Source organism: Scyliorhinus canicula, chromosome 19 (genome assembly GCF_902713615.1).
Source record: "Scyliorhinus canicula chromosome 19, sScyCan1.1, whole genome shotgun sequence".
Taxonomy (NCBI): domain Eukaryota; kingdom Metazoa; phylum Chordata; class Chondrichthyes; order Carcharhiniformes; family Scyliorhinidae; genus Scyliorhinus; species Scyliorhinus canicula.
The window spans coordinates 105563625-105583294 of NC_052164.1; the positions used below are offsets into that span (position 1 = coordinate 105563625).

Consider the following 19670-nt stretch of genomic DNA (forward strand, 5'->3'; position numbering starts at 1 on the left):
TTGATGTGGTGTATATGGATTTCAGTAAGGCGTTTGATAAGGTTCCCCACGGTAGGCTATTGCAGAAAATAAGGAAGTATGGAATTGAAGGTGATTTAGCGGTTTGGATCAGTAATTGGCTAGCTGAAAGAAGACAGAGGGTGGTGGTTGATGGCAAATGTTCATCCTGGAGTTCAGTTACTAGTGGTGTACCGCAAGGATCTGTTTTGGGGCCACTGCTGTTTGTAATTTTTATAAATGACCTGGAAGAGGGTGTAGAAGGATGGGTTAGTAAATTTGCAGATGACACGAAGGTCGGTGGAGTTGTGGATAGTGCTGAAGGATGTTATAGGATACAGAGGGACATAGATAAGCTGCAGAGCTGGGCTGAGAGGTGGCAGATGGAGTTTAATGCGGAAAAGTGTGAGGTGGTTCACTTTGGAAGGAGTAACAGGAATGCAGAGTACTGGGCTAATGGCAAGATTCTTGGTAGTGTAGATGAACAGAGAGATCTCGGCATCCAGGTACATAAATCCCTGAAAGTTGCCACCCAGGTTAATAGGGCTGTTAAGAAGGCATATGGTGTGCTAGCCTTTATAAGCAGGGGGATTGAGTTTCGGAACCACAAGGTCATGCTGCAGCTGTACATAACTCTGGTGCGGCCACACCTGGAGTACTGCGTGCAGTTCTGGTCACCACATTATAGGAAGGATGTGGAAGCTTTGGAAAGGGTTCAGAGGAGATTTACTAGGATGTTGCCTGGTATGGAGGGAAGGTCTTACGAGGAAAGGCTCAGGGAATTGAGGTTGTTTTCGTTAGAGAGGAGAAGGCTGAGAGGTGACTTAATAGAGACATATAAGATAGTCAGAGGGTTAGATAGGGTGGACAGTGAGAGTCTTTTTCCTCGGATGGTGATGACCAACACGAGGGGACATAGCTTTAAATTGAGGGGTGAGAGATATAGGACAGATGTCAGAGGCAGTTTCTTTACTCAGAGAGTAGTAGGGGTGTGGAACGCCTTGCCTGCAACAGTAGTAGACTCGCCAACTTTAAGGGCATTTAAGTGGTCACTGGATAGACATATGGATGAAAATGGAATAATGTAGGTCAGATAGGCTTCAGATGGTTTCACAGGTCGGCGCAACATCGAGGGCCGAAGGGCCCGTACTGCGCTGTAGTGTTCTATGTTCTAGAAGTGAAGATGGCTCTTGGTGAACTGTACACCGTTATAAATAACAGTGAAACAGAACACCCGGAGGCCTTGTTCATCATGGCCGGGACTTCAACATGGAAACCTCAAGAGTGTGCTGTCAAAATTCATCCAATACATCTGTCCCACCAAGGGCCCCAACTTCTGCTACTCAGAAATGAAGGGAGCTACTGTCCCAACCCCGCACTTCGGGAAAGTGAACCACAATAATAATCTTCATTAGTGTCACAAGTAGACTTACACTTCACCAAACCAGTCTTCCAGCCGAATGCCTAACATTGACACTGCAGTCGTTATGTTTAAATCTTCAGCACTCGTGGTACCATGTTGTGTTTGGTCTTTTACACCTTAGGAAGGAATCCACCAAATACCTCGACTTGTCCAAACAAGAATCTTTTATTGAGTCTCATGTGGTAAGACAGCAATCCGTTACAGAGCAGGTTATCACAGAGTCTGCTAACTACTCCTCTGGAACCTGCACCTCGCACTGACCATTCACATGGACGTCTATTATCATCTCAATCTTCTTCTGGAGATGGACGGATCTGTCTCCCTTTATCTCAGAGTCACTGGTCACATGACCTTGGTCTAGAGACCGCATGGTGTGTCTGTACCGCCACCTGCTGATTGGAGGTCGCACATCATCCATCTATGATACAGCCCAGAGGCATATCACCACACCTGCAATGAAGTTACTGTGAAAAGCGCCTAGCCGCCGCATTCCAGCACCTGTTCGGGTACAGAGAGATAATTCAGAATGTCCAATTCACCTAACAGCACGTCTTTCAGGACATATGGACGGAAACCGGAGGAAACCCACGCAGACACGTCAAGAACGTGCTGACTCCGCACAGACAGTGACACAAGCTGGGAATCAAACCCGGGTCCTTGGTGCTGTGAAGCAACAGTGCCAACCACTGCAACCGTGCCACCCCTAGACGGTGCTCCTTCTCCCGGCATACAAGCAGAAACTTATGCAGGAGAATCCAGTTAAGAAGGTCGTGCAGTGCTGGTCTGAGGCAACACATCAGCTCCTACGTGACTGCTTGGAGTCCATATTCAAGAACTCAGTGGCCAACCCAGACGAGTGTGTGACCACCATCACAGACTTCATCAGTAAGTGTGTAGAAGATTGCGTGCTAAAGAAGGTTGAACAAACATTCCCCAACCGGAAACCATGGTTTAATCGGGAGATTCACTTCCTATTGAAGTCCAGGTCTGACGTGTTCAAGTCAGGCGACCCTGATCTATACAAAAAATCCAGGTACAACCTCCACAAAGTCATCAGGGATGTCAAGAGACAATACCAGACTAAGCTAGAGTCACAGACCAACGACACAGACTCTCATCAATTGTGGCAAGGCTTAAACAACATAACGGGCTACAAAGCAAAGCCGTGTAGAATCTCTGGCAGCAGCGCACTCCTCCCCAATAAACTCAATGCATTCTATGCTCGGTTCGAGCAGGTAACAATCCGCTGTCGAGCTTCCCAGCAGCCCATAATTCACCCATACCCACCATCACAGCTTCCAAAGTCAGATCGGCCTTCTTGAAAGTGAACCCTCAGAAGGCGATGTTACCGGACGGGATCCCTGGTCGTGCACTCAGAGCCTGCGTGGACCAGCTGGCAGAGGTGTTCGCGGACATCTTTAACCTATCCCTACTCCACTCCGAGGTCCCCACCTGCTTCAAGAAGACCACCATCACACCGGTGCCAAAGAGGAACCAGGCAACGGCCTCAATGACTACCGTCTGGGGCCTTGACATCGATCATTATGAAGTACTTTGAGAGGTTGGTCATGAGGCACATCACCTCCATACTCCCAGAATGCCTAGATCCACTGCAATTTGCATACCGCCACAACCGGTCCATAGCAGACGCCATCTCCCTGGCCCTACACTCAACCCTGAAACATCTCGACAACAAGGACTCCTACGTCATACTACTATTCATCTATTTATTGACTACAGCTCCGCCTTCAACACCATCACCCCAGCCAAACTCATATGAAAACTCCAAAACCTAGGACTTGGCTCCTCCGTCTGCAACTGGATCTTCAACTTCCTGACCCACAGACCGCAATCAGTAAGGATAAACAACAACATCTCCTCTACGATAGTCCTCAATACCGGTGCCCCGCAAGGCTGCGTACTTAGCCCCCTACTCTACTCCCTGTACACACACGACTGCGTGGCAAAATTTGGTTCCAACTCCATCTACAAGTTTGCTGACGATACGACCATAGTGGGCCAGATCTCGAATAACGACGAGTCAGAATACAGGAGGGAGATGGAGAACCTAGTGGAGTGGTGTAACGACAACAATCTCTCCCTCAATGTCAGCAAAACTAAGAGCAGGTCATTAACTTCAGGAAGGAAAGTACTGTACACACCCCTGTCAGCATCAACGGGGCCGAGGTGGAGATGATTGACAGCTCCAAATTTCGAAAGGTGGACATCACCAACAATCTGTCCTGTTCCACCCCATCGACGCTACCACCAAGAAAGCACAACAGCGCCTATACATCTTCAGGAAACTAAGGAAATTCGGCATGTCCACATTAACCCTTACCAACTTTTACAGATGTACCATAGAAAGATCCAAAGATGTGCGGGTTAGGTGGATTGGCCATACTAAATTGCCCGTAGTGTAAGGTTAATGGGGGGGATTGTTGGGTTACGGGTATACGGGTTACGTGGGTTTAAGTAGGGTGATAATGGCTCGGCACAACATCGAGGGCCGAAGGGCCTGTTCTGTGCTGTACTGTTCTATGTTCTATGAAAGCATCCTATCGGACTGCATCACAGCCTGGTATGGCAACTGCTCGGCCCAGGACCGCAAGGAACTTCAGAGAATCATGAACACCACACAGTCCATCACACAAACCTGCCTCCCATCCATTGACTCCATCTACACCTCCCGCTGCCCGGGGAAAGCGGGCAGCATAACCAAAGACCCCTCCCACCCGGCTTACTCACTCTTCCAACTTCTTCCATTGGGCAGGAGATACAAAAGTCTGAGAACACGCACGAACAGACTCACGAACAGCTTCTTCCCCACTGTTACCAAACTCCTAAATGACCCTCTTATGGACTGACCTGATCTCTTCACACATCTTTTCTACTGAGTAGTACTACACTCCGTATGCTTCACCTGATTAGTGTGTCTGTGTATTTACATTGTGTATCGTATGTCCTATGTTTTTTCATATATGGAGCAATCTGTCTGGACTGAATGCAGAACAATACTTTTCACTGAACCTCGGTATTTGTGTCAATAAAACCCAAACCCAAATTGATCAGGGACTGCTGCAGCTGCAGCCCAACACGTCCACCTGTCAGGTCACAAATGCCCTGTTTTCCCGGCCAGCTGATTAGATTAACTTTGAGGGCTGCACGGTGGTGCAGTGGTTAGCACTGCTGCCTCACGGCGCCAAGCACCTGGATTCGATCCCGGCTCTTGGTCACCGTCTGTGTGGAGTTTGCACATTCTCCCCATGTCTGTGTGGGTTTCACCCCCACAACCCAAAGATGTGCAGGGTAGGAGGATTGGCCACGCTAAGTTGTCCCTTAATTGGAAAAAGTGAACTGGGTACTCTAAATTTATTTCAAAAAATCTATATCAATTCTGATCTGGACCAGGCCCACCAAGATGCCCAGGCAGCAGGACTCTCTGCCCCAGGTCCAGGGGTTACAGATAGCACGCACGTCGCTCTGCGCTCACCGGGCTGTTGGGGGCTGCCCATCATTACCAGGAAGGGGGATTGGGTGATATGCACACAGGCATAGCTGTATATAGCTGCTTAAATGTATAAAGCTGTTTATCAGTGTATGTAATCAGACGTATGACCTCCTGCCAGTAGGTGGCAGCAGACATGCATCACGTGACTGATGGGACTGGGCAGTTGGTGATAGGACGGATAGACGGAAATTCGCACTGAGTGTAGCTCCTTCAGAACTTGTTTTTTTATTTTATGTTTTAATTTAGTGAGTGGGTCTGGATGGTGGGGGTCTGGGTGGTGGGGCCTGGGTGGTGGGGCCTGGGTGGTGGGGCCTGGGTGGTGGGGCCTGGGTGAGGGTGTGGGTGGGGGTCTGGGTGGTGGGGGTCTGGGTGGTGGGGGTCTGGGTGGGGGTCTGGGTGGTGGGGTCTGGGTGGTGGGGCCTGGGTGAGGGTGTGGGTGGGGGTCTGGGTGGTGGGGGTCTGGGTGGTGGGGGTCTGGGTGGTGAGGGTCTGGGTGGGGGTCTGGGTGAGGGTGTGGGTGGGGGTCTGGGTGGTGGGGGTCTGGGTGGTGGGGGTCTGGGTGGTGGGGTCTGGGTGGTGGGGCCTGGGTGAGGGTGTGGGTGGGGGTATGGGTGGTGGGGGTCTGGGTGGTGGGGTCTGGGTGGTGGGGCCTGGGTGGTGGGGCCTGGGTGATGGTGTGGGTGGGGTCTGGGTGGTGGGGGTCTGGGTGGTGGGGGTCTGGGTGGGGGTCTGGGTGGTGGGGTCTGGGTGGTGGGGCCTGGGTGGTGGGGGTCTGGGTGGTGGGGTCTGGGTGGTGGGGCCTGGGTCTCGCTGATGGGAGTCTGTGTGGTGAGGGCCTGGGTGGTGAGGGTGTGGGTGGGGGTCTGGGTGGCGAGGGTGTGGGTGGTGAGGGTGTGGGTGGGGGTCTGGGTGGCGAGAGTGTGTGTGGGGGTCTGGGTGGTGGGGGTCTGGGTGGTGGGGGTCTGCGTGAGGGTGTGGGGGGTGAGGGTGTGGGTGGGGGTCTGGGTGGTGGGGGTCTGGGTGAGGGTGTGGGTGGTGTGGGTGGGGGTCTGGGTGGTGAGGGTGTGGGTGGGGGTCTGGGTGGTGGGGGTCTGGGTGGGGGTCTGGGTGGTGTGGGTGGGGGTCTGGGTGGTGGGGGTCTGGGTGAGGGTGTGGGTGGTGAGGGTGAGGGTGGGGGTCTGGGTGGTGGGGGTCTGGGTGGTGGGTGTCTGGGTGGTGGGGGTCTGGGTGGGGTCTGGGTGAGGGTCTGGGTGGTGGGGGTCTGGGTGAGGGTGTGGGTGGGGGTCTGGGTGGTGAGGGTGTGGGTGGGGGTCTGGGTGGTGAGGGTGTGGGTGGGGGTCTGGGTGGTGGGGGTCTGGGTGGTGAGGGTGTGGGTGGGGGTCTGGGTGGTGAGGGTGTGGGTGGGGGTCTGGGTGGTGGGGGTCTGGGTGAGGGTGTGGATGGGGGTCTGGGTGGTGGGGGTCTGGGTGAGGGTGTGGATGGGGGTCTGGGTGGTGGCAGGCGGGCTGATGCCGGGGAGATGATTTCAACTCCGCCTGCGGCCTGGTGGAGGTTGTTGGCCTTCCGACACTGACCGGTGGTTCCCCTGGTCAAGCTGCCCGCACTGACCCCTGCTGCCTCCCAGGCGACATTGGCTGTCCTGTTGCTGGTCGTCCGACCCTCTCAGGGGAACAGGGTGTCCTGCCTGCCTCGCATCTACAGGGCCCAGCAGCCTGGCCAGGTCGCTATCCCCACAGGGCCCAGCAGCCTGGCCAGGTCGCTATCCCCACAGGGCCCAGCAGCCTGGCCAGGTCGCTATCCCCACAGGGCCCAGCAGCCTGGCTGGCCATGTCGCTATCCCCACAGGGCCCAGCAGCCTGGCTAGGTCGCTATCCCCACAGGGCCCAGCAGCCTGGCCAGGTCGCTATCCCCACAGGGCCCAGCAGCCTGGCCAGGTCGCTATCCCCACAGGGCCCAGCAGCCTGGCCAGGTCGCTATCCCCACAGGGCCCAGCAGCCTGGCCAGCTCACTATCCCCACAGGGCCCAGCAGCCTGGCTAGGTCGCTATCCCCACAGGGCCCAGCAGCCTGGCCAGGTCGCTATCCCCACAGGGCCCAGCAGCCTGGCCAGGTCGCTATCCCCACAGGGCCCAGCAGCCTGGCCAGGTCGCTATCCCCACAGGGCCCAGCAGCCTGGCCAGCTCGCTATCCCCACAGGGCCCAGCAGCCTGGCCAGCTCGCTATCCCCACAGGGCCCAGCAGCCTGGCCAGCTCGCTATCCCCACAGGGCCCAGCAGCCTGGCCAGGTTGCTATCCCCACAGGGCCCAGCAGCCTGGCCAGGTCGCTATCCCCACAGGGCCCAGCAGCCTGGCCAGGTCGCTATCCCCACAGGGCCCAGCAGCCTGGCCAGGTCGCTATCCCCACTGCACGCTGGCTGGAGTGTCTTCGAAAGGGATTAATCTGCAGGTCCCCCTTGTGAGTGGGGAGCCGGTGGGGGGGGGGGGTCCTGTCGGATCAGCTGGCTCGACAACCCAGGGACCCAGGGTGGCAGGGACCCAGGGTGGCAGGGACCCAGGGTGGCAGATACCCGGGGTGGCAGGGACCCGGGGTGAAGCCCTTGGGAGATCATTTCCAGCCCTCAGTGCCGTTGAATACGGGCAGAGGTCTGGTCGGGTCAGCCATGGGGAAGCACCCATACAGCAATTTGAACTTTTCGCATCCCAGAAAGAACAGAGATTCACGGAGGACTCATAATAGATAAAAAATTATTGAATTTAAAAATGAGTGAGGAAATAATAGTTCAATCCTCCAGTAAATAATTTCACCATAATCCTCCCCCCACCCGCCCACCGTGGGCTGGATTCTCCGCAGACCGGCGCCAAAATCGTGTTTGCCGCAAGAGTGGAGAATCCAATTTGGGGCCAAGATTGGGCCAGGCGCCGATCCAGCGCATCCCCGGGCCCCGAGAATCAGCTTGTTCGTGGAGTACGCCACGCGGCTGGAGGACCATGCCAAAGGCCCACCCAGCGATCCTGCGCTCCCGACCGGACAGGTTCCCGACGGCCTGGAACTAACCTTGTATTGCCGGTCGGAACTGTCGCGTGCCGGCTGCGCACTGGGACCGCGGGCTCCCTGGTGGCGGGGAGAGATCAGGCCGGACGGATCTTTCGATGGGTGGCCGGTCAGGGGGGGGTCTACATTTTCCAGCTGCCTCCACTGTCCAATAGAGGCTGCCGCCGTGCGGGGGCCCATATCTGTATCTAAAGCTGCGTGAACCACCCCGGGTCACTGCCACCCTGGGTCCCTGCCACCGCGGCTCCCTGCCACCCCGGCTCCCTGCCATCCCGGGTCCCTGCCACCCCGGCTCCCTGCCATCCCGGGTCCCTGCCACCCCGGCTCCCTGCCATCCCGGGTCCCTGCCACCCCGGCTCCCTGCCATCCCGGGTCCCTGCCACCCCAGCTCCCTGCCACCCCGGCTCCCTGCCATCCCGGGTCCCTGCCACCCTGGGTCCCTGCCACCCCGGCTCCCTGCCACCCTGGGTCCTTGCCATCCCGGGTCCCTGCCATCCCGGCTCCCTGCCATCCCGGGTCCCTGCCATCCCGGGTCCCTGCCACCCGGCTCCCTGCCATCCCGGGTCCCTGCCACCCCGGCTCCCTGCCACCCCGGCTCCCTGCCATCCCGGGTCCCTGCCACCCCAGCTCCCTGCCACCCCGGCTCCCTGCCATCCCGGGTCCCTGCCACCCTGGGTCACTGCCACCCCGGCTCCCTGCCACCCTGGCTCCCTGCCACCCCGGCTCCCTGCCACCCTGGGTCCCTGCCACCCTGGGTCCTTGCCACCCTGGCTCCCTGCCACCCTGCGTCCCTGCCATCCCGGGTCCCTGCCACCCTGGGTCCCTGCCACCCCGGGTCCCTGCCACCCTGGGTCCCTGCCACCCCGGGTATCTGCCACCCTGGGTCCCTGCCACCCTGGGTCCCTGCCACCCTGGGTCACTGCCACCCTGGGTCCCTGCCACCCTGGGTCCCTGCCACCCGGCTCCCTGCCACCCCGGCTCCCTGCCACCCTGGGTCCCTGCCACCCCGGGTCACTGCCACCCCGGGTCCCTGCCACCCGGGTCCCTGCCACCCCGGGTCCCTGCCATCCTGGGTCACTGCCACCCCGGGTCCCTGCCACCCCGGGTCCCTGCCATCCCGGGTCCCTGCCACCCCGGGTCCCTGCCATCCCGGGTCCCTGCCATCCCGGGTCCCTGCCACCCCGGGTCCCTGCCACCCTGGGTCCCTGCCACCCTGGGTCCCTGCCACCCCGGGTCCCTGCCACCCCGGGTCCCTGCTACCCCGGGTCCCTGCCACCCCGGGTCCCTGCCACCCCGGGTCCCTGCCACCCTGGGTTCCTGCCACCCTGGGTCCCTGCCACCCTGGGTCCCTGCTAGCCCCCTGAAGGTGAGTGAATCGATAAATCTTTTTCATTGACAACTTGGGAGAATCCAGCCCCATATCTCCGAGTGAGTTCACTCAGAACACAATCTCTACAAAGGTTGCAGAATTCCAACATCCAATGGATTATTCCTCTTCGGTGAACACATTACTGACAGTTTCTATTGTCTGAATGATGATAGAATAATGCAGAAAGTACAAAAGATTCTCATTAACAGAGTGAAAACAGGAGGCAGTGAATGAATAACCCACCTCCAAACAGAGAGAATAAATTACTGCAATTTTGGGACTTAAATATGAGACAGATCCAGTGCTGCAGAATCTCTTTCCAAAATTGAATGGAGCTTCAAACATCAACCATGTTCCTTAAGGCAGTGGTTCTGATTTTAGTCGTCCTCATTGTCCCAGGTTGGTGTGTCTACCTCACTCTAACGGCTGCGATGCCCGAGGAGCAGGTTATTCTTCTCTTAGCTTCATGGGAAAGAGAATCACAATCTTACCCTCACCTTGTCCTGTAACAAGCAGGGGTGTAATGGCAGTTGTGTGACACAAATAGGTGTGTAATGAGTGGGTGTGTAATGGGCAGGTATGCAACAGGTAGGTGTGCATCAGGTTTGTGTGTAACAGGCAAATCTATCACAGACAAGTTTGTGACAGATGGGTGTCGACAGATGGGTGAGTCATGGGCAGGTATCTAATGGGCGGATGTGTCATGGGTGAGTGTGTAACAGGTGGGAGTGTATCATGCAAGTGTGTATCAATTGTGTCTGCAACAGATAGATGTGTAATGGATGGGTTTGTAAAATAAGTGTAAAATATGGCAGGTGTGTAATGTGTGAGTGTGTAACAGGCAGGTATGTAACACGTGACATTAAGATGAGTGGTAAAGCGAAAAGTGCAGAGGATACTGGAAGTCTGCAGAGGGATTTGGATAGGTTAAGTGAATGGGCTAGGGTCTGGCAGATGGAATACAATGTTGACAAATGTGAGGTTATCCATTTTGGTAGGAATAACAGCAAATGGGATTATTATTTAAACGATAAAATATTAAAGCATGCTGCTGTGCAGAGAGACTTGGGTGTGCTAGTGCATGAGTCACAGAAGGTTGGTTTACAGGTGCAACAGGTGATTAAGAAGGCAAATGGAATTTTGTCCTTCATTGCTAGAGGGATGGAGTTTAAGACTAGGTAGGTTATGTTGCAATTGTATAAGGTGTTAGTGAGGCCATACCTGGAGTATTGTGTTCAGTTTTGGTCTCCTTACTTGAGAAAGGACGTACTGGCACTGGAGGGTGTGCAGAGGAGATTCACTAGGTTAATCCCAGAGCTGAAGGGGTTGGATTATGAGGAGAGGTTGAGTAGACTGGGACTGTACTCGTTGGAATTTAGAAGGATGAGGGGGGATCTTATAGAAACATTTAAAATTATGAAGGGAATAGATAGGATAGATGCGGGCAGGTTGTTTCCACTGGCAGGTAAAAGCAGAACTAGGGGACATAGCCTCAGAATAAGGGGAAGTAGATTTAGGATTGAGTTTAGGAGGAACTTCTTCACCCAAAGGGTTGTGAATCTATGGAATTCCTTGCCCAGTGAAGCAGTTGAGGCTCCTTCATTACATGTTTTTAAGGTAAAGATAGATAGTTTTTTGAAGAATAAAGGGATTAAGGGTTATGGTGTTCGGGCCGGAAAGTGGAGCTGAGTCCACAAAAGATCAGCCATGATCTCATTGAATGGCGGAGCAGGCTCGAGGGGCCAGATGGCCTACTCCTGCTCCTAGTTCTTATGTTCTTATGTGGGTGTGTAACGTGTGGTGTGTAACAGGCAAGTGTGTAACATGTGGGTGTGTAATGTGTGGTGTGTAATGTGGGTGTGTAACAGGCAAGTGTGTAACATGTGGGTGTGTAATGTGTGGTGTGTAATGTGGGTGTGTAACAGGCAAGTGTGTAACATGTGGGTGTGTCACATGTGTGTGACATGTGAGTGTGTAACAGGCAAGTGTGTAATATGTGGGTGTGTCACATGTGTGTAACATGTGGGTGTGTAACAGGCAGGTGTGTGACATTCATGTCTAACATAGGTGTGCAATGGGTGGGTGTGTAACAGGCAGGTGTGACAGAGGAAGGCATATAACAGATAGATGTGTAACAGGCAAGTCTCTAATGGGTGGGTGTGTAACATATAGGTTTGTATCTGGACAATCTGTAACAGACAATCTGTAATGTGTCATGAACCTGCCTGGAGACAGCAGTAGACAGTATTCAAGGCTGACCTCACAGTCTGCATCGTCCTGCGACGAGGTTAGAACAGCAGTTTAGATAATAGTCAAAAATAGTTTATGGTGAAGAAACAGATTATAGACGATTGGGAAGGTCCCTGAGATATACAAATATTAATGTATAGTCAAGGAAGATGATGGGGGCAGGTAGCCGAATACTCAGGAGACATAATCAAAGAAAAACAAAGGTATAGGGCTAGATTCTCCATAGCCTGACACCAAAGTCGTGATCAGAGATTGAGCGGAGAATGGATTCCGACTCCAGAATGGGGGTCAGTGCCGGTTTGATGCCAGTGCGCCATGCTCCACTCCCTCCAAACCGGTGTCATCGTGACGTGCGCCGTTTCAACACTGTTGCCGCATCATCAGCCGGCACACCCGCGATGCTCCGCCCCCGATGGGCTGGGTTCCTGACGTATGGGCCTCCACACTCGTCCGGGATCCGTGTCGCTGGCCGGCGAGGAGGGCTGGGGGGGGGGGGGGGGCTTCTGCCAGGGCTGGGGGCACTGGTGGAGGGTGGCCAGGAGGTGGGCTGTGGGGCCGCAGTTGGCGGGTTAGGCTTTGAGCATGGCCAGCGCCATGTTTTATGACGCGACCAGTGCAGGTGGTCAGCTGTGCGCATGTGCGGCCCGGGACTCGGCCATTCTCTGGCCGTTTTCGGCCCAGTCAGCGGGAGTTTCACACGCTGCCAGTGCTAGCCCCTCACCGGTACCGGAATTGGTAACATACATCGCTACATCGTATTTGTATGAGAGTAGAGTTGTCCTGTTTGTGTGTATTTGATAATTGTTACAGGCCGACTGAGCAGTTTATTCTCACTCGGGTGTCACTTGTCCCCACAGACCAAACCAAAACGAAACTATACACCCCCCCCCCCCCCCCCCCGAACTGGGGTTCCAAGGTGGGATCACCTCACAGAAAACACCAATGTGCTTCATGTCATAAAATCCCGCCTCATGTCCAGAACCTTTGGCTTTAATTCCTTAGGTGTCGGGAACGTTTGAATGTAACGAGACTGGGAAACGCGGGGAACAGAATACGAAGGTGTTATATTCAGTCAGACGGCTGCAGAAAATGGCTCTCAATCCAGCTCAATATTAGACATAGACAATAACCGTAGCAAGTTTGGAAAGTGCCTAAACCAATGGAGTTGGCAGTTGTCTATCCAGCAGCGAAGGCAGCTCCGATTGTTGGAGGCCCCGAAACACGTTGAAATATACGAGAGGGGTTAGCCAGACCCAAAACTTTGACAAGTGAGACTTTTGAATTAGTCAAGCTTCAATTACAGAGACTTTGAAATTAAGAAGTTAGAGATGCAGGAAAAAGAGAGGGAGAGAACGGGAACCAGAAGAGAGGGAGTTTAAAGGGGAAATTGAGAAATCTGCACGGGAGAGAGCGACAGAGAGAGAGCGGGGGGGGGGGGGGGGGGGGGGGGGGGGGAGAGGGAGGCAGACACACACAGAGACAGGGAGAGAGAGAGACATTCACACACACAGACTTGGGGGGGGGGGGGGAAGCGAGAGACAGAGAGAGACACAGAGAGAGAGACACACAGAGACTGAGAGAGAGAGACACACACACACACAGAGGGTGGGGGGGAGAGACACACAGAGAGAGACACACAGAGACAGAGAGGGGATGAGAGAGACACAGAGAGAGACACACACACAGAGACAGAGAGACACACACAGAGAATGAGAGAGAGGGGGAGAGAGACACACACAGACAGAGGGGGTGAGAGAGAGAGACACACACACACAGACAGAGAGAGACACACACAGACAGAGAGAGGGTGAGAGAGACACGCACACAGACAGAGGGGGTGAGAGAGAGAGACACATACACAGACAGAGAGAGACACACACAGACAGAGAGAGGGTGAGAGAGAGACACGCACACAGAGACAGAGAGACACACACAGAGACAGAGAGAGGGGGAGAGAGACACACACACAGACAGAGGGGGTGAGAGAGAGAGACACACCCACACAGACAGAGAGAGACACACACACAGACAGAGAGAGGGTGAGAGAGAGACACGCACACAGACAGAGAGAGGGGGGGAAGAGAGACACACAGAGAGAGAGACACACACAGACAGAGAGAGAGAGACACACACACACATAGAGGGGGGGGAAGGGAGAGACACACAGAGACGGTGAGACAGAGACATTCACACACACAGACTTGGGGGGGGGGAAGAGAGAGACACAGAGAGAGAGAGACACACACAGACAGAGAGAGAGAGACACACACACACAGGGAGAGAGGGGGGGGAGAGAGACACAGAGAGAGAGAGAGAGACACACACACACACACACAGAGACACACACACACACATAGAGAGGGGGGAAGAGAGAGACACACAGAGACGGTGAGAGAGAGAAAGATATTCACACACACAGACTTGGGGGGAAGAGAGAGACAGAGACACACAGAGACAGAGAGAGGGGGGGGAGAGAGACACACAGAGAGAGACACACACAGAGACAGAGAGGGGGTGAGAGAGACACACAGAGACAGAGGGGGCGAGAGAGACAGAGAGAGAGACACACACAGACAGAGAGAGACACACACAGAGACAGAGAGAGACACACACAGAGACAGAGAGGGGCGAGAGAGACAGAGAGAGAGACACACACAGAGACAGAGAGACACACACAGAGACAGAGAGAGACACACACAGAGACAGAGAGAGACACACACAGAGACAGAGAGAGACACACACAGAGACAGAGAGAGACACACACAGAGACAGAGAGAGACACACACAGAGACAGAGAGAGACACACACAGAGACAGAGAGAGACATACACAGAGACTGAGAGAGAGGGAGAGACAGATACAGAGAGAGAGACAGAAATAGACAGAATAGGGAGAGAGAGAGACAGAGACACACAGAGAGAGAGAGGATGAGTGACAGACAGAGAGAGTAAAACAGACAGAGAAAAAAGACATTGAGAAATAAACATATAGACAGAGAGGGAGAGAGACAAAGAGAGAGATAGACAGAGTGAGAGGAAGAGACAGAGAGAGTGACAGAGACAGAGAGAGGCATCCAACTCTGCCCACAAGCAAAAGCAACCAAAATGTTCGAGCAAAGAGCAGGGGAAGGTGGTTCTAGACGGGAGGATCCTGGTAGATGTTCTGGTCTGTACAAGCTCCACCAAAATTCAATGTGAGCGATGGCAAAACATTTTTTTGTGCTTGACAGAAAATAGCTAAACAGCTCCACAAACCCAAAGATATGTGGGTTCGGTGGATTGGCCCCTTAATTGGGAAAAAAGAATTGAGTACTTTCAATTTATATTTTAAAAAATGGCGAAACAGATGAGGGGCTGGATTCGCCCCTACCCGGCGTGACGGAGGGTCCCGGAGTAGGGGAGTGGTGCCAACCACTCAGGGGTCGGGCCTCCCCAAAGATGGGGAATTCTCCCCACCTTTGGGGGCCAGCCCCGCGCCGGAGCGGTTTGCACCAGAAGACTGGCACAAAAAACCGGCGCCCCCGGCAGCGGGGCTGGCCGAAAGGCTTTCGCCGGTCCGCGCATGCGCCGGCAGTGACGACAGCGGCAGCTGGCCGCTGACGTCACTGCCGGCGCATGCGCAATGTGGGGTTCTCTTCCGTTTCCGCCATGGCGGCCGCGGAATAAAAATAGAGCAGCCAGGGCACTGGCCCGGAGTCTGAAGGGGGGGCCCCGATCGCGGGCCAGGCCACCGTGGGGGCACCCCCCGGGGTTCGATCGCCCCCCGCCCCCCCAGGACCCCGGGAGCCCACTCGCGCCGCTGATCCCGCCGTTCCAGAAGTGGTTCAAACCTCGGCGGCGGGAGAGGCCTCCCAGCGGCGGGACTTTGGCCCATCCGGGCCGGAGAATCACCGCAGGGGCCTCTCCGATCGGAGTGGCGAGATTCCTGCCTCCGCCACTTCCTGGGTGGCGGAGAATCTCTGCCATGGCGGGGGCGGGATTTTAGGTGCCCCCAGGCGATTCTCCGATCCTGCTGGGGGTCGGAGAATTTCACCCGAGGTGGGCCACGAGATTGTTGAACCCGACTCTCCCAGGCTAAACCAGTAGGTAGAGCTGGTGAAGTCTATGGGACCTTATCTGAGGAAATGTCCAGAAACTATGAGACAGTATTTGGGGAATGGGCTCATACCAGAGAGAACAAACAGAAACTTTGAGCTGTGATCAAACAGGCTGAACAAACTTACCTTGAATTCGAAAGCAATGTCATTCTGATCGGTGGGTAAGGCCTTGGAAATAGGAGAAACCTGTGGATCCCTCACAGAGATAATTCTGTTGGAGGAATTGAAAGACTTGTTGCCGACCATGGTTAGAACTCATGTTGAGGAACAGAAAGATGGAACTGCCAGACAAGGAGCAGAGGTTACGGGCGGCTATGAGCTGGTTCACAGACCAAAGCCCTTCCTTAGGCCCAATTTTGAATTGGAGGAAGTTAGAACTTGGGAAGGTGCGAGAGACAGGACAGGTCAGACAGAGAGGGAATGGTCAGAAACTCAAAGGAGGCCAAAATACAACGGTGTCTCCAGAAGGGGGGGAGAGATATGAAAAAGGTGGATTCTCCCATTTTGAGGATATGTCCGGAGGAAGTGTCTAGTTCTGCGATGAAAAAATGAGGCCCCAGCACTGACCCTCCGACCGGTGAGGGGTGAGCAGCCATGCCACGTAAAACGCATGGCCTTTACAAAATAAACGGCTGGAGAATTGGTGGGTTTGTGGCATGCGCATGGCGATGACCTGCAGCGTTTGTGCCGTACAACATGGTGCCAGCCATGTGCGGACTCAAGCTGCCAAATAGTGCTCCCGGAGCCCTCCCCAGACCCCTCCCATCCCACCCCTGGACCACCCCCCACCAGACCCCCAGCCAGCAGCACAGCCACCTCCCCCCCATCCAGGGCGGAGCATCGTGGAGGGCCTTCAGGTAACATCCTGAGGCTGTCCCAATGGCGTGCGGCATATCCCCGATGATGCTGTTTTTGAGGGGGTGGAGCATCCGAAAATAGGCATTGGTCTAAACTTGGCCCGATTTGTTCTGAACAGCGATTCTCCGCCCAATCACCGATTACGAAATCGGCGTCGGCAAGAGGAGAATCCCACCTCAGAGAATCGATCTTTACGCAGAAATCGTAGCAGGCACCCCTCCCGCGAGTCTCTGGACCCTGGAGAATCGCTCGCGCTCGAATTACGTGGCATGGCCATTGACAGAGACCCCCCCGCCCCACCGATTCTCCGCCCAAAACTGGCCGCGTATTGGCCGTCGGGAACTTTGCGTGGCGAGTGTGGACTGAGTCTGCAGCTGCCCTGTTATGGGGGGGGGGGGGGATCGAGCACTGGGGGGTGGGGGGCCTCATGGGCGGCCAGGGCAGCAATCGAGCGGCTCGGATCCGCAGGCGGCGCCCCCTACATACTCGATGTTGGTCCGCGGTCTGAGTCCGACATGTCGCAAGGCGCCTGCGCATGCGCGGACTCTCGACTGGAAGTGTGGGGGCCCATATTCACAGCCAGAGCTGCCAGAAGAACTCCAGTTCCCTGCTAGCCCCCGGCAGGTAGGAGAATCACTCTTGATTTTTGTAAGCAAAGTCGAGAGTGAAACGCCAGTGTTTTTACGTGGGAGTGGGGACATAGCCCCAATATTGGAGAATCCAGCCCCAGATGTTTTCATTGCAATAAGCTGGGCCACACCAAATCGCTCCGCTGGAGGTTAAATGGTTGCTGCAGGATGTAATCAATCTTAAAACTGGAAATCTGAAATGAGAGGCTGTAGAACAGGAGAAGCAGGTTTGATTTGAACACTCACTGTAAATTCTATGATAGACACGAGGAGGGAACGTGACAGTAGCAGAGTGGCCAGCAGGTGGCAGATGTGATTAAAGAATGGATGCTGGGATAAAATATTTCCATGTGGACAGGATCAAAGGGGAAAAGTTATTCAAATGTTACATAGATACAGATGCAAGTTAACCCTAATGTGGAATAATGGCATTTGTTACCCAGAGGTGATATTAAAAGAAACAACATTGATCAGCAGCAAACTCGGAGAAAGAAAATAAATTCTGTTAGTAGTAATACGCTTACAGAGTAGCTTGAAGAGAGGGGAGGTAGTTGTCGACATGGCAGAAACATTACCCATTGCAGGAATTCAATTAATTCTCGGGAATTATATAAAACCATAAGACATAGAGCAGAATTAGGCCACTCAGCCCATCGAGTCTGCTCCGACATTCAATCATGGCTGATATTTTTCTCATCCCCATTCTCCTGCCTTCTCCCCATAACCCCGATCCCCTTATTAATCAATAACCTATCTATCTCTGTTTTAAAGACACTCAGTGATTTGGCCTCCACAGCCTTCTGTGGTAAACAACTCCACAGGTTCACCACCAGAAGGATCTGATTTAGGATATCAGAAGCACAAAGGGACTTGGGAGTCCTTGTTCACGATTCTCTGAAGGTTAACGTGCAGGTTCAGTCGGCAGTTAGGAAGGCAAATGCAATGTTAGCATTCATGTCGAGAGGGCTAGAATACAAGACCAGGGATGTACTTCTGAGGCTGTATAAGGTTCTGGTCAGACCCTATTTGGAGTATTGTGAGCAGTTTTGGGCCCAGTATCTAAGGAAGGATGTGTTGGCCTTGGAAAGGGTCCAGAGATGGTTCACAAGAATGATCCCTGGAATGAAGAACTTGTTGTATGAGGAACGGTTGAGGACTCTGGGTCTGTACTCGGAGTTTAGAAGGATGAGGGGGGATCTTATTGAAACTTACAGGATACTGCGAGGCCTGGATAGAGTGGAAGTGGAGAGGATGTTTCCACTTGTAGGAAAAACTAGAAGCAGAGGACACCATCTCAGACTAAAGGGACGATCCTTTAAAACAGAGATGAGGAGGAATTTCTTCAGCCAGAGGGTGGTGAATCTGTGGAACTCTCTGCCAGAAGCCCGAGACCTGTTTGTACGGCAGCTAGTCCCTGGGGTCGGGCTGCCCTCTGACCGTCCACCCCCTCGGGAGTTACTCCCTCCACCTGCTGTGGAGCAGCTGTGTGATGCGCACCAGATGGTGCCCCAGGAGCCTCTTCACCAAAATGCCAAACCGAGGTGAGTGTCTCTGGGATGGTGAGGGTGTTGGAGAAGCTGTGATGGGAAATCAGTGTCATCCCTCAGTGTGTACTCCAGGGTGTCACGAGGTTAGGGCAGGGGGGCCAAGACTGTTGTGGGGTGTGGTGGGGGGGGGGGAGGGACACTAGTCCATCCCACCTCATCGGGAAGTGACCCTACCAGACACAAGACAGGACGCATGGTGAGATCACACGTTGGCATGGTGTGAAGAGGGGTGAGGGGAGTCACTCACGTGCATTTGGGACATCGCTACGCATTGGGTCCCACTTGGTTGTCCTATGCCAGCCTCCTGCCACCTGCCGCTTTCCCTGCCCGCCAACCAAGTCCAACTCTCTCTGCTCCATGACGATGAGGGGGGCACAGGTCTGGTGGGTCCCCTCCGGTCTTCTCCCTCCCAGTGAATGTGGGCCGCCTTCTCCTGGTGAGACAGATGATGCATCGTGTGAGACACTGGAACAGCACAGGGGGTCCGCAGCTGGTGGCCATGTGTGTGCAGGGCATCCGGACATGGCGGGGTGTATGGGTGTTGGCATGTGGTACAGGGTGATGCGAGGGAGCTGCTGCTGGGTGGGGTTCGATCACCCTATAGAATGGGGCAAGGTGGGGTGGCCTACCAATCTGCCAGGTGGGGGCCGCATGGGGTGGGTGTGGGGAGTGTGGGACGGGGGTGGTGTCAGGGGTACGGAGCGGGTGACTCCTGCCCTGAGGAGGTTGTGCAGCTCCTTCCTGCACTGTTGCTGCCCAGTCCTCGTGGTGGGGCCCATGGCGCTGAAGGCCTCTACCCAGGCTCTGTTGACGTTGCGGGTGACAGCCTCCGTCCTACCTTGGGGAATAGCGTGTCCCGCCTCCCTCCAAGGCGTCCAGCAGTATCTCGTGCTCTGTGTCTGTGCCACTCTCTGGGGTGGCATCTTCCTGGCTGGAATGA

General features: G+C 54.7%; 1 protein-coding gene across 2 annotated transcripts in view; it reads left to right on the forward strand.

The window, feature by feature from the left end:
* Positions 1 to 19670, forward strand: part of LOC119954286 (apolipoprotein A-IV-like) — an 81425-nt gene that overhangs the window by 55507 nt on the left and 6248 nt on the right. The window contains exon 1 of one of the 2 annotated variants that reach the window (XM_038779381.1): positions 18461 to 18724. The exons of the other annotated variant lie outside the window; for it this stretch is intronic. Coding sequence (XP_038635309.1) covers positions 18673 to 18724 — 52 coding nt within the window. The 5' untranslated portion in view covers positions 18461 to 18672. Of the gene's footprint in view, positions 1 to 18460; positions 18725 to 19670 lie in introns of those variants that run through there. 2 annotated transcript variants of the gene reach the window in all.